A 14,824-nucleotide genomic window follows, 5' to 3' on the forward strand; every position below is an offset into this window, starting at 1 on the left:
TATGGTTGCAGTATTGTTGAAAATGAAGTTAACTTATCACAACACATCGAGCTCGATGTACTACCGTTGCGACCACGAACACGCCAAAAAGCTTGCGATTTCGCCATGATTAGGGTCTGGGCAGTGCGTCTATATAAATCTCAATTCGGAGTCAAGCCGTCCATGACATGGTTTCTATAGTTTGGTTTCACAATGTCAATTGCAAGCTGGGCAGATTAATAACGTAAAACTGTGCTGTGGATGTTTAGTTAGTATGTACTCTCTGCCAAATTATCAGTACTGTAAACCCAGAGTATTTACAGAGCACACTACTAAATTCATACCGACCTGTCATTTCAACGACATACATACCGGTATATATACTGTACTTCACCACATCACGTTACTGAAACAAGTTCCATCAGTCACATGGCATTTCTATCTCCAAATCGTCGTGGCTGGATGGAGTTTGACCACCTTTGTGGTTTTGCACATTATAGCCAATAGAAATGCTTAGCTTACAGCCTGACGGGCGTCGTGCAAATTCGATTTATATCACGTCAAATTCAAATATCTTGATATTTGTATTTAGTGGTTCATAGTTTCTCGATGGAAACGGAATTTGCTCGTCGTGCACGAAACCTTATAACCGGATGCCGGTCGTGTAAAAACCGTATTATGGGGAATAAATAAGATATAAAAGTCCCTCAGGTCAATATAAAAATATATCTTATTATTTATTAAATGTGATTTCCAACAAGTCCTCTTCCACCTCATCAGTCGCTCAATTTGAGAGTCCAGTGCCGCAGATTTTTCTGCAGCTAATTCCTCCACTTTCACTTCCATGTCGGTACTTTGCACAAGCAAAATACCAGCATCGACAACTTCGCGGTCAGGCAGCACTACGTCGGGCAACCTTCCAAACGCAGCGAGCTTGGTCTTGTGCATGTGAGGGAGTTTGTAGCAGTTGTCACCCGCCACTTGATGACCTCTTGCATACACGCCTGCAAAGTCACAAAGTTCGAATCCAGAGTCCGCATTTCGACGTCCTACCACATGCGCTCTGTCGCAGGAATAATGTCGTCAACGAGCCTTGAGTTGTTCTTCTCTTAGAGGGATTGGATGGCACGAAAAATTCCCAAGTCGAGCACGTTCATGTCGGGTGAATTCGGTGGCTGGTACACGACGCTCAACTCGCACTCATCCGATCGACGATACGAGCGTCCAGTGGGGGGACGTGTGGGCGTGCATTGTCTTGCTGGATTGTGATGCACCTTGACGAATTTTTGGCCACTTGGCCTTGATGGCAGGGATGACGTTGTCGATCAGCATCTTGCGGGTGACAGAGACGGGCTTGGTCACAAGGGTCCCGGCGGCACAGTTCCGACTGAATCGTTCCAAAGGCACTCACTCCGTAAAATGTCATATGCCAATTTTGCCGTCGACCCAACGAGGTCGGGCCACAGCGGACAGAAACAGCACCTTGGTGAGGATCCGTTTGGACTTGCATGTGCGGTGCGGGGGCTCATCACCAGGAGCAAGGTACATCTTGCTGCTGATCTTGATCGCAAAGAACCACTTCTTGTCGACGTGCACGGAGTTCATCGTGTCATCAAAGGCGTAATGGTCAGCCGACAACGCATGGAGATGCTTCATGGCCCTACTGGACGCGCACTGCCTTGATCGCATCGGTGAGTAGTGGGCACACTGTGCTCGTGTTCTTTTCAAAGATGTCGCACTTGTAGTAGTCGTGAAGGGTGGATCGCGACATGTTCATGGCGGCTGCGATCGAGCGGAATGTTGTACGCTGGGTCTTCGGAATCTTCTTGAGGCGCTCGGTAACAGACTCGTGCTTGAGGTTTCTGCCGCTGTGGCCTTTGATTCGTGATGCAAATTCGAGCAAGGGCGAGTGGTATTGGTGAAGTCGACCATGGCGCACGACCCGTGCGCAAGAGTGTTGTGGTCGACCATTCGGATCAAGAGCTGCTGGAGGATGGCATTGCGGTCGAATTAATAGAGCGATTTAGAGCATCTCCAACGGTGATTGCTAACGTATTTTTATTAGAGCACGAAATAAAAATAGCAAATGGCTTAAAAATTATCCACCCCACCAATCAGTTTCTATTCCGTCGTTTATTTCCAGTTTTCAGTCGACAACTTGTCCCCATGGAGCCAACGATTCTCGAGTGGTTTCTCGATGACGCATCCTCTGACGCGCTCCCGTTGATACTAGCTGAGCTACGTAAACTGACCCTCCGAAGCTCACAACCCGGCCGCGCCGCTAACATTAAACGCCAACCGACACTTGGACACAAAAATCTTATGCGAGACTACCTTGGCCCAAACCCAATGTACAACGACGAGCTCTTCCGTCGCCGTTTTCGAGTACCAAAGACGCTGTTCAATCGCATCTGTTGCGAAGTAGCGACGACCGACCCTTGGTTCCTCCAGCAACGAGATGCTGCGGGCAAACGTGGCGCTACCAAGGAGCAGAAAACTACAGCTGCGCTACGAATGCTCGCGTATGGCATCGCCGCAGACGCAACCAACGAATACTGCCGGTTAGCGGAATCAACAGCCATGGCCTGCATGAAACGCTTTGCTATGGCGATTGTGACAACGTACGAGTCCGAGTACCTTCGCACGCCAAATGACGATGATATGTCAAGTATTTTGGCCACGAATGCCGCACGCGGATTGCCAGGCATGCTGTGCTCACTGGATTGCATGCATTGGTTCTGGGAGAAGTGCCCCCGCGCATGGGCGGGTCAAATTACTGGAAAGGATGGCAAGCCATCACTTGTGTTGGAGGCGGTTGCCACTCAGGACCTTTGGATTTGGCATTGCTTCTTCGGTTGTGTTGGAAGCTGCAACGACATTAACATCCTTGCTCGGTCTCCTATCTTCCAAGATCTGTACAACGGTAAGGCAATGTGCTCTGCTTACGAAATCAACGGGACTAGCCGGACGACCCCGTACTACTTGGTGGATGGGATTTACCCTGACTGGACTGTGTTTGTCAAGACGCTCTCGTCCCCCGACACAGCGAAGAAGCAGTACTTTACGCGTGTCCAAGAAGCCTGTCGTAAAGACGTCGAAAGAGCATTTGGCGTCTTGCAAGGTCGGTGGCACATTCTGGCCAAGCCGTGCAAGCTTTAGTTTCAACGAGACATGGGCACCATCATGAAAGCGTGCATTATCATGCACAACATGGTCATTGAGCATGACAGGGCGAATGACGACAGTGAGGAAATTCCGCAACGTCCCGAAGGAACAGTGCCGTTCGTGCCATGCGAAGTATCCTCCTTGGCCACGAATATGGCGCGAGTTCGAGATGCATTCGGGCATAATGAATTGCGAAACGATATAATTGAGCACCTGTGGCAGGAAAAAGGTCTAGGTCCGACTAACTAGTTGTTGAGGTTACTACTTGTACAAGTAAACACTTGAATATACACAGTCCTTGCAATATGTGTGTTTGATAAATCATCACGATAGTTAACTACTAATATAACTAGTATAGTATTATAGTTACTCAGTACTTGGTTGATCTGTGCGACTGCGGTTTGAGACATAATCAGCTTTTAGTTGAGACAAGGTGGCGACATCTTGAGGAGAGGTTGAGTTCAACAACATTTGGAGCAACATATAGTCTGCGAAGAGTCGATTCTTGTCCTCCTGCACGCGCACGAGATCTTGCAGCTTTAGGTCCACCGATGTCTCCTCCAACGCCTTGCGCTTCGCCATTTTGCAACCAACTGGGCGAGTAGGGCCACCGTCGCCAACTTCATCGCTCGCATCAAACGATTCAGCAAGCTGCGCCAATTTCTTGCTCGGTGGCAACACGCGCCACTTTGGACTCGAGCTCAACGTACGCCACACACCCTCATGCTGAAAAACCTCGTGCTCTAACGAGAGATGTAGAGAATGAGCGTCCTGCATCGCATCTTCGTCGGTCTTTCCGCTCTCCTTACGTCCTTTGACTTGGGCATAGTAGCCAGAGAACTTCTGCGTCGACCGGTTCTAAATCGACCACCGGTTCTTCATTGCTTGTGTCGATCGTGCTTCTCCTCCTGCAGCGGATGACCAGTGCCCATGCACGTTGGCCCAAAAGGAGTCCGTCGTCTGGTCGGCGCCTTTGATGGGGTCCTCCGACGTGCACACCCACGAACGGGCGAGCTGGTTGTCTTCATTCGTTGTCCATTTGATGCCTTTGCCCATGGCAAGTGAAATAGAAATGACTGGTGGGGGTTTCTATTTTCAGCCCAAATAGAAACTCCCGGCTATTATATAGAAATAGAAACATCCATTGGGGGTACATATTTATATTTTTAGCAATAAAAACCACCGTTGGAGATGGATGCTCTTAGCAAGTCGGAAATTCAAATTCCCAAATATTCGTGTCAAAACATACGGATAGTACGGATTTATCCGTATCCGGGTGTCCGGATACACTGAAATGTCCATGTTGTATGAAATAAAGTATTCGAGTTGGTTTTCGTCACAGCTTTTTCATTGGTTGGACGTTTGGTGCGAATACTTTACAGTTAGATCAAACAACTTCATGTTCGAAATCTTTGATTCATGCAAACATTTTCGGACAGAAGGTGCTGACTTTGAAACTCTCTACGGGTCCTCTGACCTGGTGCAAACCTTTCGTGGCGCGGCGTCTGTTGGACACGGGGGAGTTTCCTTCGACATGGAATCGATGCATGGGAAGTCAGGAATCCTCCACGACGACATCGAGGGCGTCCGGCTGTGCGTCGTCCCCAGTTTGCCACGCATTGGCAACGTCATCCTAATGCACATTGTCGCCAACACGAGTTATAAACGGTCGGTGGGCCGGGTTCAAGGTGGAACACCCCTTGCGAAGGGAACCTCCATTTCCAGGCACTTCGGCTTTGTTGCTGCTGAGCTTTTCTTGACGTTGATGGATCTTGCCCTTGCGTAGCTGGGGCGTGGAATCGTCCTGCGCCACGGCCACAAATGCTTGCATAGTACAGTTGTTGCTGTTGCTCCAGCGGCGCTTACCCGTATACATATGAAGCTATAGTTTGCGATGTCGTGCTGCATCTCAAACATATATCTACAGGAACGAATGGATGACGTGTTCATGTTTGGACTTGCGTTTTACAGGAACGAACGGCCGACGAGGTCTGCCGTGTTGGCCATCTCTTCCGTGCCATCATCAATACACTTCACCACCGCTCGCGTCTTGGCGGCCACATTGACATCCACCGACCATTTACCGCGACGTTGCCACGGCGGGGCAAACTGGGGGCGATGCACAGCCGGACGCCCTCGATGACATCGTGGAGGATTTCGGACTTCCTATGCGGACACAAATACCCCCTGACAACAGCAATGGGGTATCAAGAAACCTGTTACTCTGTGGAATGGCGGAACTGAAACAATCATCGGAGGTGGAGAGATAAGGTTGGATTTCTGTTACTGTCACTGTCGTGGTTTTTTGGTCCCTCGAGTCTTGGGAGACGCTGGAGTGGAGGAAATGGGTCGGAGAGAGAGGTAAGGTTCGGCCGTGGAGCTGCCAAAACTCCGGGCTCTTTACTGTGGACGAGTGTTGTGTGAGGGGAGATCGATTTGGATCGACTGAAAATGCCCGAGGGTTGTTGGCAGGGGACGACTGGCGCGGGCTAATTATGCACTCGATGGACGGGCGGATGCAATCATTTTCGTTGTGGTATCGACTATAAAATGTTGCAAATAAACATGGCTTAAGGATGCCGTGGGCTATTAATAGTTCAAACGGAATATGACTGTAAATACATACTAGCGTTACCGGTACAGTAGGAAGGAAGGAATTTACGGTTCCGCGTAGCTCAATCAGGCTAACTAACTAGTTAGTCTAGAGACTGGCTATATTTGCCTTTGACGAGTTCGCGTCCGTGGATCAAGTTCGGTGTCCGTTCAGGATCGCGCCAGCTGTGGGTTGTGTTCGAGGACGAGGCGGGTAGCGGCGCGGAGTGAGTCGTAGAAGTCGTGTGCTTCGGATGGTGGGCGCCCATGTGAGGGGCGTTGGCCGTGATGACGTTGAGGCGTTGGTGACGGGAGAGGTTGACTTGAAGGATGGCGATGCGATCGGTGTGGGCCTAGTTTAGTAGGACTGGTACCGGTACAGTAGTAATGTACTCGCTGTATCACAGTTATCCGGATTTCTAACAGTAGCGCACGTACAGAAACGAACCAAGGCAACATGCCAGCAATGTTTTCAACATGGACATATATCAATGAACGCAACTAACAGTAAGTGATGTTAGTCAAGGTGCCATGAGGAGCTTGAGACGAATAAGTTGAAACCGATGTAACTGGCCGTGGCGGTTACATACTTTTCTGGATGAAGCGAATACAAGTAGGTGACATTACCATGGGCTTGGGTTTCTTCGACCCCCACCTTCCAGCGTTGAAATTTGATTTCTCGCGGGACGAATGGGCCGCCCGCAAAGCATGCTGGTCGACTGTACAGCTCAATCAGGTATCATCGCTCTATAAGACACAAGAGTTCATTTACAATTGCCCAGGTGGTACAAGCGACATCTAGCCTTGTCGCCAAGGTGGTCGAGGCTTCCTGTCCCTCGCCACTCGTATTGGTCCATCTCCAGCGCATCAACCGACGTTTCTTAAGTTGTCCATGCATCGAGTAGGTTGGTCGTAAATAATCTGCAATCATGTGGCGTCAACTGTTAGAGATTCGCGAGCTCTGGCCCGCCGGTTGCACGCCGATCACCCTACGGCATTGGATGTTATGCTTCGTGTTGTGGTCGAGGTACGCAAGTCGTTCCGTGGTGTATGATGAAGTCTACTAAAAGGACATGACTAGGGTGACTTGCTGTCGCTTGTCGCTGTGCAGACCATGTTTCATTGGAGTTATGGCCCCGACGGATGTAAAACGATGGTAGCAATTGGCGTCGTGGAGACCCTCATGTCCATGCTGCCAATGGTTTCCCCTTGTGTGAAGCACTGCGCACTCAAGCTTTTGAATCGCTTGGCGGGCCAAACGCCTTCGGCAGTCGCTCGACTCCTCCGTCCTCGGCACCTGCGATCTCTGCTCCAAGTGCTTCAACCCAACAACACATCTGCGAACATCGCTGCGGAATTGCGTTTACTCGAGCTTATACTGCGACATCCAAAAGCCAACGTGTTGTTGAACCACAGGTCGGGTTACGTGTATTAATTACTACTACCAACCTCTATCCGCACACTTCCCATCAACATTGTAGTTTTGAGCTGGTGAAACTCTCGCTTGAGGTCGTCATGCAAGGGCGCCAACTGCATGATGCCGAGTCGGATATCGCAACGATTGGCCGGATCAGGCAACTCATTGGTTCGCGTTATGCAGGGGGCGCTGCCTTGCTCCCCCCTCGAGTAGACAACGAAGGCAGCCGACGCGACGACTTGTCAGTGGCATGACGAGGAGGATCCATGGACCTATAATCGTCCAAGAGAGATTCAAATGTGTGGCGCAGCAGGCGTTCTTTTTTCAGCTACAAACAGTTATAGGACCATCTAGTATACGTGCAAAGGGGCGGGTGGGGGGGTACTACCTGGAGACTGGTTTGTTGTTTAGCGTAAAACACTTGGGCGTCGTAGAGATCGATCGTTGGAGCTCGTTTGGCCTCGACGTGCGGCTGAAAGTCGTCTGGTACGGCGGCGGCAACTGATTTGGGCCGACTCAGTTCCACTAGCCGAGGCCCAAGGTCGTCGATCGTCTTGCGTGGTTTCGGCCTAGGCTTTGAGGGCATGCATGCAAGCACATGCTGCAGCTTCGAATGACGGCGCTCGTGAGCTTTGCGCATCCTTGCGTCCAACGCTCTAACGAACCACACTTGAATCAAGGTTTGATAATGTATGGGTACCGTCCAGAGGCGCACAGGTGTCTCGAGTGCTCATCCAACTGTGGGGTAAACTTGCATTCGGGGTCGTCACCGCTGCGCTGCTCAATGTGGCGCTATCAAACGACGGGCATTTGTATGAGGAAGACAAGGGTCAACCGATAGATGACTACCTGCCGAGTGGCTTCGTAGGTTGCTTGTCGAGCCAAGAACACTTGAATGCCTTCGGCGTCGACGACTTTGGTCGGTCGAGGCTTTCGATGGCGCTCCATCTCGAATGTCTACGATATTCAATATGTTATCTCGTGGTCATGCAATTGTGAAGTCACCGAGCGTTTGTCTTGTTGGCGAATATGATCTTGATACAGCCGCACGTGAACATCTTTTTCTTCGTTTTGAATGGGAAAGGGCTTGATTCGAGGGACAAAGGGGCGATGGACGCTACAGTGTCGTAGTAGCATGTATCGCATCCGTCAGTGCGTTTGGTGCGTGTGTGTGTGAATGTAGACTCTACCTTGGGATAACTCGAGGTCGGGGTATAGTCGGAGGGTACTGGTATCTACACGTGACCCACGACTCCATTTTGGCAACGAGTTGGGGACGAAACGTGCACTCCCGCATGTCGTCATCCTTGGGTTCCGCGACGTCTGGCCCCGATCGAGAGGCTGACGCATCGCGCCACTGAAACGAGAGACGCTCCGCGGCGGCGGCAATCTGGCATTTCGACAGACGCTGGGCAAGTCGCGGATGTACGAGCGTGTTGTCGTCTTGCTCGTTGGCAACTTGCTGCTGCTTGAGGCGTGCTCGATGTCCCCATTGCATCAATCGCTCCGACGTGTCTAGCGCGGCTTCCAGTGATATGGTCCTCCTATAAGCTCCATTGTGTGCAGAAACAGCTTGTAGTGTCATCATATACCGACGGTCATTCGTTTCTGGCTTGCTAGAGGTTCGGGATTGCATTTTGCCGACGGCAATGTGCCGCTTCGGAATGGATACGCCATCTCCGCAATGTGATTGGTTGGTTCCGAGCCAATGAACAACCTCCATTAGAAAGAACCAATCACAGGCAAGAATTTCAAACAGCAACCCACATTATCACAACAGACACACTATTACGACATACTGACAGCCTCCGCAATCCTAGCTAGCTACGTGCTTGTCCAGTTCACTCCCTAGATGGGGTACCCATTGGCGGGGTTGGTGGCTCGCTTTGCAGGTCGACGGCTGTTGCCCGCATCGTTCTGGTCATATTCTTCGTTCGAGTCCTTCTCGTCCTCGTCCTCGTCGCCGCCAGTTTTCGACTTGCGCTTTTGGCGCGCGAGGACGCGGGACGACCCGACTTCGAACGACGACGACATGCCCGACCCAATGCACACAAAGCACCGGCGGTCCCCCGACAGCACGGGCACAAACGCTTCAAACTGCACGTAGTAGCGCACGTTGCGGCGCTTGCACTTGCCGTGGACCATGTCGTCCGTGTACTTCCACACCTTGGGCTTGAATTCGTAGCACGTGACGCTCTGGCTGGGATTGATAAAGTCGGGAAGCCGCTCGCCCTGGATCCACTGCTCCTTCATCTCGTCCATCACGTCCGGCTCGACCACGCGGCCGATCATGCACTCGCGGATCACGGCTTCGTCAAACGGCACGGGAATGTTCTCTAGCGAGTGGACACGCCCGAGGAGCAGGATGTCGTCAAAGGTCGCGTTCGAGTTGAGCGTGACTTCTGCAATCAAACTGCCGCGGCACTTGCCCCACATAAAGTCGTGTTGCTTGAGGTCTTCAATCTTGATCTGGGAGTAATCGCCAAACACTTTGCAAGATGGAAAACACTGCAGGTTGCGACGGCCGTTGCGCCAGTACTTGTTCTTGAGCGACGTCTTCACCTTGATCACGGCTTCCTGCGGTGACTGCGCCGACGCCAACGACGTCGACATGTGACTGGATGATGGCGCATGGCTCGGGCGAGCGTCCAAGTAGTCGCCGTGGTACGTGGGCGGCATCTCCTTCTTGCTGTTGTTGATGCTCGATTGATGCGACTCCATGAGGGTCGAGTACGGCGAATGCTGCGCCGACGACGGTGGAAGCGAAGCGTTGGTCGAGTACCCAGGGGTCGACTGGTGGTACAGCGCCTGCAGGTTGTTGTTGCCGTTGTGGCCGCTGCTCATGTTGGAGTGCAAGTCTGGGATCGAGTAATGCAGCGACGACGGAGGGCGGGCGGAGGCGTCGTGGTCGTTGGGGTGCGAAGCATGTTGGGACATGAAATGATAAGAGTCCGTTTTGTTCGACGGCCGATCGTTCATGGGTACGTTGTGAGGTTCGGACCGGCGGACGTCGTACTGATGATGACTGGTTGGGGCAGATTCGTTGTACGAGTCATGGTACGGTTGTTGTTGTTGTTGGGGTTGCTGGTGCTGCATACCGAGACTGCCGTATCGACTGGGATGCTGCTGTTGCTGCGGATGTTGCGAAGGGAGGTGGTGCGGCTTGTCGTTGGACGACGGCGGGGCGTGCGTGCGAACGTTGCCTCCGTTGTTGTTTCGCCCACCATAACGGTCGTCAAACGTCGCTTCCATGACGTCGTAGTTGAACGGCAGCGGGTCGGCGGCAAAGTCGTCACCGCTGTTGTGGCCACCGTGATGTTGGGAGGCCTGGTTAGTGGGCATGTGGTGGTGGTGGCTATTATGGTGCGAGGGGATGTGTTGTCCTTGCAATGGTTTGTGCATGGCGGCGTTGTTGTTGTGGGGCGACGTTTGTCGTTGGTGCACTTGACCCGCTGAGTGATGAATGGACAGGTTGCTTCCGCCCGCCGGATTGTGCGATGACGACATGGAAGTCAAAGGGGTGGCAGACGTAGGAGGAGGTTGCTGCTGCGCGTACTGCTGGGTGTAGAGGTGCTGAAGGGTCAATCCTGTGGTCATTGCGAGAGATGGACTCGTTCAAACGGGGACGTGGGACCTCGTCCAACTCCTCGGCGTCCAAAACAAAAAATGAGGATTCTCAGCAACCATGCCACTCCAGCGAATCCAACGGTGAGTCAGCTGTATACAAACCCCAAGATGTTTCTTCGATCACAGTGGGAGAAACACTCGAATATTAATATACCTCGAGGGCCGAGTATTAATATTCCGACTTGGTGTAAATTCTGGTCGCTCCATACAAAACCCAAGACGATTGTAAACGCCGCGTTGTATTTCGAATCCAATTCATTGCAAACGGGCGGGTATTGTTTTAGAAACGCCATTTCGCACAGTTGGATCAGATTTTTCCTCTCCCGTTGCAGTCGCCATCTTCCACCATACATTGTTCAAGACAACGACAAACGGGGCCCCCAAACACCACTAAAGGCCCGCAAATGGTTGTACAAATCGCCCAAGAAGGTTCGAGTTGTGGATGACTAGAAGCGTAGGTAGGAACGCTCGTTTGGACTAATCAAAGACTCGGAATCAAGACACATGCGATCGTAGGGAATTCGAAGTTTCTATACAGTTGCAGAAGGGACCAGATGGCAGTCAGTGCTGAGCTGGGTTCAAATATGCTCCATTGACAGATCAACGGGGAATATTATCAAATGCCGGATTCACCTTGATCTATTTATGCGTGTACGACAACAGCAAGTATGGGTGGAGGCCCGGTGAGTGACGCGTACGAGGTGAGTAATTGAACGGGATAACGAACCAAGTGCTCATCCCACGCTTCCCGCGAGGTATGTACTTTCTCGACCGCTATCAATGACACAAGTGGTCTCGCGTCGTTTCGTTTCCAAACAATCATACACTGCTTAGCCAGCGGCTCAGACATGGTGTAGACTTGGCATGGATGGGCGTTTTGTGCTCGAGTCACCACCGACGCCGCCTCTTACTACAGTACGTTTTGCTGTTTGACTGAAAACTACAGAATAATTCCCTCACCTGGCTAACCCATAATGTTAATCATCACATCCGGATATACTTTTTCGCCGTAGCCCTGAAACCTGGGACTCCGTCCGTCCCACCCACCCACCCCCCATGAGTACATACGAAATCTACATCCCCAGGGTGAACTGCATCGCATCTCAGTGGTTGGCGATAGCTAACCACTGAGATGCACTTTACCCCAGTAAAAGGTGAGGTGGTCCCGAGTATACAAATTTCCACTAAACCCTCCAGATGTAGAGTTTTCTGAGAAAACAACAGTGGAACTGTGTTAATGAGGGAATTGTACATAAATTCAACTTCACGATATGACATCAAGATCGACGTCGAAGAGAAGGCCGGTCGGTAAACACATATGGAGTTACCAGTAAGTTGAAGTCCTGGAAGTCAATTTGCAGTTTACTGTTAAATGAGTACCTCGAAGTATATATAAGGCAATGTCGTACATTTTACTCTTCCACCTTCGGGGCCACCCAGAATAATTGAATACTCTTCTAGTAAGTTAGTATGTTTTATACTTCGAGTTACATAAATGAAAAACGGTTATTTGATGTCCTTTCTTTATCCAAAGGCAGGAGCTTCTATTGGCTGAATTTCCTGCACGTACAGTAGCACCCTTCTGGTCAGCAGACTTTGAAGGTTGCCACGGACTTCGTAATCGAGGCAAAATCTCTGAGGATTCACACACTCCGACTGTGACTTACGAACGTTACGTAGTACTCCGGAGTACTAGAACTACCAAGTATACTTGAAAGGCTTTGCAAGTGATCCCGAGTTGTTTGAATGGGTGCTGGTGAACACGAATGTAGTACTGTATTGCGACCGTGACGTTTTTATGTCGATTTACATGCATCCGTACAGTAGAACACATCGATGAATGTCCGTCCTGCCGACATTTGTGCCACAATATCTCACCGGTGAACATTTACGTGAATAGATGTTGTTTGGCAACGCTTCGGGGTGCTATGCATGTACTATACGTATATGTTCATGTACTATACATATATATGTATGTACTGTACTTCGAAGTACGAGAAAATGTATCAGTATATTTTACCGCTACTTTAAATTGCATTGCACAATTGGATCCCTGCAACAGTTGCGATTCTTGCATGAACATATATATCCCTTAGTATGTAAAGTGACCTTCTAACGATCGCCTTTTTGCTGTGTGCTCAAAGGCACGACAAAATGACGACCAATTCTCCAAATCCTATTTTGTACCGCATGCAAACAGCACTGCAACTATATTCGCACATATAACGCCCAAATCCATCGCAACGACTGTGGTAAACACAATATAATGCCGGTTTTGTCTGTAGTTGGACACCTCCATTTGTGAAATTGTAAACGTCATGGTGCCGTTTCATGTTAGAAATCTCTGTTATCCGGATACCTCCAGTTACAGCCATTGGTCATCTCATCTGTGATTCGTCCAAAGCCCAAAAGGATTTTGTTTGATTGGCTGATTTCTCCATTGCGCCAACCAACCACTCAATCCCTGGGGCCATCACAAAAAGGCCCATTTTCAGCTTCAACCACCAGCCCAAGCCAAGATGGAGCAACTCGATACGGAACAAGTGACCAAGGCAGTCGTTGCGTTAAAGCAATTCCTCAAGAAGAAGCAGGCGCAAAAGTCTAAGCAGGCGCTGGTCGACGAGAACAAGACCATCCAGATCATTTTCACCCGCATCACCGTGCCCCGAAATGAGTCCCTCAAGGCGATCCCCATGTACGACGTACTCACATGTATATAACCTCCCACAATATGTGACGACGTTCTTAGCAAACTGCCACACAACATCCGTGGCGATGGCGAGGCTTGTTTGTTCGTGAAGGATTCCGACAAGGACCGCATCAAGGCCCATTTGAAAGACGACCCCGTCGCCGGCCTCACCAAAGTCATGACAATTAAAAAGCTCAAGAAGAACTACTCCCAATTCAAAGACAAGCGCGAGTTAAAGGCTGCGTACGGCGTGTTCCTCGTGGACGATCGCGTGCTGCCGTACGTCAAATCGCTGGTAGGCAAGACATTTTTCGACGCCAAGAAGCAGCCCACGACCGTCAACGTCACGGGCAAGAAGAACATCAGCACGCACATCCGCCGCGTGCTGGGCGGCACCGAGATGTTCTTGTCTCCTGGACCGTGCTTCAACGTCAAGATCGCGCACGACGGCATGGACACCGCCGACATTGTCGACAACATCATCCAAGGCACAAAGAACATCTTGGCTCATGTGCCCAAGGGCTGGAAGAACACCAAGTCCATCAACATCAAGGTACATACATATACCTGATCGTGTTCTGGCATTTGTGAAGGAGTACGATGTCAACATGTTGTTGCTGGGTAGACGTCCGATTCCGTCGCATTGCCCATCTATAACGCCCTGCCCAACTCGTCCAAACTGCCCGTGGAAGACAAGAAGCGAAAGGCGGAAGACTCAACCCATACCCCTTTACCGGCCAAGAAGGCCAAGACGGTCGAGATCACGGCTGCTGTCACGTCTGTTGACAACACCGTACCGTCGGTTACCAAAAAAGAAGTAGCCAAAGCCACCCCTGCTGCCGTCAAGAAGGCCACAGAAGCCAAGAAGGAAGTGGCCAAGCAGTCGACGAAACCAGAAAACAAAGCTGAAGTGACCAAGGCGAGTCCCGCTGCGAAGAAGGCGACCCCTGTCAAGGCCAGCCCCGCCAAGAAAGAAGCGACTCCAGTGAAGGACGCCGCAGCACAAGCCAAAGCGAGTCCCTCTGCGAAGAAGGCGACCCCTGTCAAGGCCAGCCCGGCTAAGAAAGAAGCGACTCCAGTGAAGGACGCCGCAGCACCAGCCAAAGCGAGTCCCGCTGCGAAGAAGGCGACCCCTGTCAAGGCTAGCCCGGCTAAGAAGGCGGCAACTCCCACCAAGAAGGAAACCCCCGTGAAGGCAGAGGCAAAGAAGACCGTCACACCCCCAGCAAAGAAGAGCCCGGCCAAGAAAGGGTCGGCCACCAAGAAGTAGTCTTGATGATAGAGAGTATACCACATGTCAATTCAGTATTTTAACTACACTCGCAGTCTGTACCAACTGCCTTCACCCTTTCGAA

The 14,824-nt window shown here is 50.9% G+C and overlaps 10 protein-coding genes across 10 annotated transcripts; 3 read left to right on the plus strand and 7 right to left on the minus strand.

The window, feature by feature from the left end:
* Positions 1-1,179: 1,179 nt before the first annotated feature.
* Positions 1,180-1,635, minus strand: H257_01517 (hypothetical protein; the record flags this gene model as incomplete). Its single annotated transcript, XM_009824772.1, has 2 exons — positions 1,180-1,366; positions 1,451-1,635. The coding sequence occupies 2 exons, from the start codon at positions 1,633-1,635 to the stop codon at positions 1,180-1,182; spliced, it is 372 nt and encodes a 123-aa protein (XP_009823074.1).
* Positions 1,636-1,639: 4 nt separating this feature from the next.
* Positions 1,640-2,147, minus strand: H257_01518 (hypothetical protein; the record flags this gene model as incomplete). The annotated part of the gene is made up of 2 exons (XM_009824773.1): positions 1,640-1,854; positions 2,138-2,147. 2 exons carry the CDS (start codon positions 2,145-2,147, stop codon positions 1,640-1,642), a joined length of 225 nt encoding a protein of 74 aa, XP_009823075.1.
* Positions 2,148-2,301: 154 nt separating this feature from the next.
* On the plus strand, positions 2,302-3,138 carry H257_01519 (hypothetical protein; the record flags this gene model as incomplete). Its single annotated transcript, XM_009824774.1, has 1 exon — positions 2,302-3,138. The coding sequence occupies one exon, from the start codon at positions 2,302-2,304 to the stop codon at positions 3,136-3,138; it is 837 nt and encodes a 278-aa protein (XP_009823076.1).
* Positions 3,139-3,510: 372 nt separating this feature from the next.
* On the minus strand, positions 3,511-4,200 carry H257_01520 (hypothetical protein; the record flags this gene model as incomplete). Its single annotated transcript, XM_009824775.1, has 2 exons — positions 3,511-4,002; positions 4,081-4,200. The coding sequence occupies 2 exons, from the start codon at positions 4,198-4,200 to the stop codon at positions 3,511-3,513; spliced, it is 612 nt and encodes a 203-aa protein (XP_009823077.1).
* Positions 4,201-4,576: 376 nt separating this feature from the next.
* Positions 4,577-5,089, minus strand: H257_01521 (hypothetical protein). Its single transcript, XM_009824776.1, has one exon. It carries the CDS (start codon positions 5,018-5,020, stop codon positions 4,778-4,780), a length of 243 nt encoding a protein of 80 aa, XP_009823078.1. The 5' UTR covers positions 5,021-5,089; the 3' UTR covers positions 4,577-4,777.
* A 751-nt stretch (positions 5,090-5,840) lies between these two features.
* H257_01522 (hypothetical protein) lies at positions 5,841-6,195 on the minus strand (the record flags this gene model as incomplete). Its single annotated transcript, XM_009824777.1, has 2 exons — positions 5,841-6,089; positions 6,175-6,195. 2 exons carry the CDS (start codon positions 6,193-6,195, stop codon positions 5,841-5,843), a joined length of 270 nt encoding a protein of 89 aa, XP_009823079.1.
* A 144-nt stretch (positions 6,196-6,339) lies between these two features.
* H257_01523 (hypothetical protein) lies at positions 6,340-7,307 on the plus strand. Its single transcript, XM_009824778.1, has 4 exons — positions 6,340-6,472; positions 6,519-6,637; positions 6,685-6,763; positions 6,818-7,307. Exons 1-4 carry the CDS (start codon positions 6,365-6,367, stop codon positions 7,169-7,171), a joined length of 660 nt encoding a protein of 219 aa, XP_009823080.1. The 5' UTR covers positions 6,340-6,364; the 3' UTR covers positions 7,172-7,307.
* On the minus strand, positions 7,300-8,819 carry H257_01524 (hypothetical protein). The gene is made up of 6 exons (XM_009824779.1): positions 8,344-8,819; positions 8,159-8,270; positions 8,003-8,110; positions 7,854-7,945; positions 7,542-7,809; positions 7,300-7,481 (listed from the first exon to the last, which is right to left on the minus strand). The coding sequence occupies exons 1-6, from the start codon at positions 8,787-8,789 to the stop codon at positions 7,329-7,331; spliced, it is 1,179 nt and encodes a 392-aa protein (XP_009823081.1). The 5' UTR covers positions 8,790-8,819; the 3' UTR covers positions 7,300-7,328.
* A 65-nt stretch (positions 8,820-8,884) lies between these two features.
* Positions 8,885-10,806, minus strand: H257_01525 (hypothetical protein). The gene has a single exon (XM_009824780.1). The coding sequence runs from the start codon at positions 10,748-10,750 to the stop codon at positions 9,002-9,004; it is 1,749 nt and encodes a 582-aa protein (XP_009823082.1). The 5' UTR covers positions 10,751-10,806; the 3' UTR covers positions 8,885-9,001.
* A 2,424-nt stretch (positions 10,807-13,230) lies between these two features.
* On the plus strand, positions 13,231-14,788 carry H257_01526 (hypothetical protein). Its single transcript, XM_009824781.1, has 4 exons — positions 13,231-13,475; positions 13,530-14,022; positions 14,095-14,409; positions 14,596-14,788. The coding sequence occupies exons 1-4, from the start codon at positions 13,300-13,302 to the stop codon at positions 14,737-14,739; spliced, it is 1,128 nt and encodes a 375-aa protein (XP_009823083.1). The 5' UTR covers positions 13,231-13,299; the 3' UTR covers positions 14,740-14,788.
* Positions 14,789-14,824: the final 36 nt, after the last annotated feature.

The sequence above is a fragment of the Aphanomyces astaci genome (genome assembly GCF_000520075.1).
Source record: "Aphanomyces astaci strain APO3 unplaced genomic scaffold supercont1.2, whole genome shotgun sequence".
Classification (NCBI taxonomy): domain Eukaryota; phylum Oomycota; class Saprolegniomycetes; order Saprolegniales; family Verrucalvaceae; genus Aphanomyces; species Aphanomyces astaci.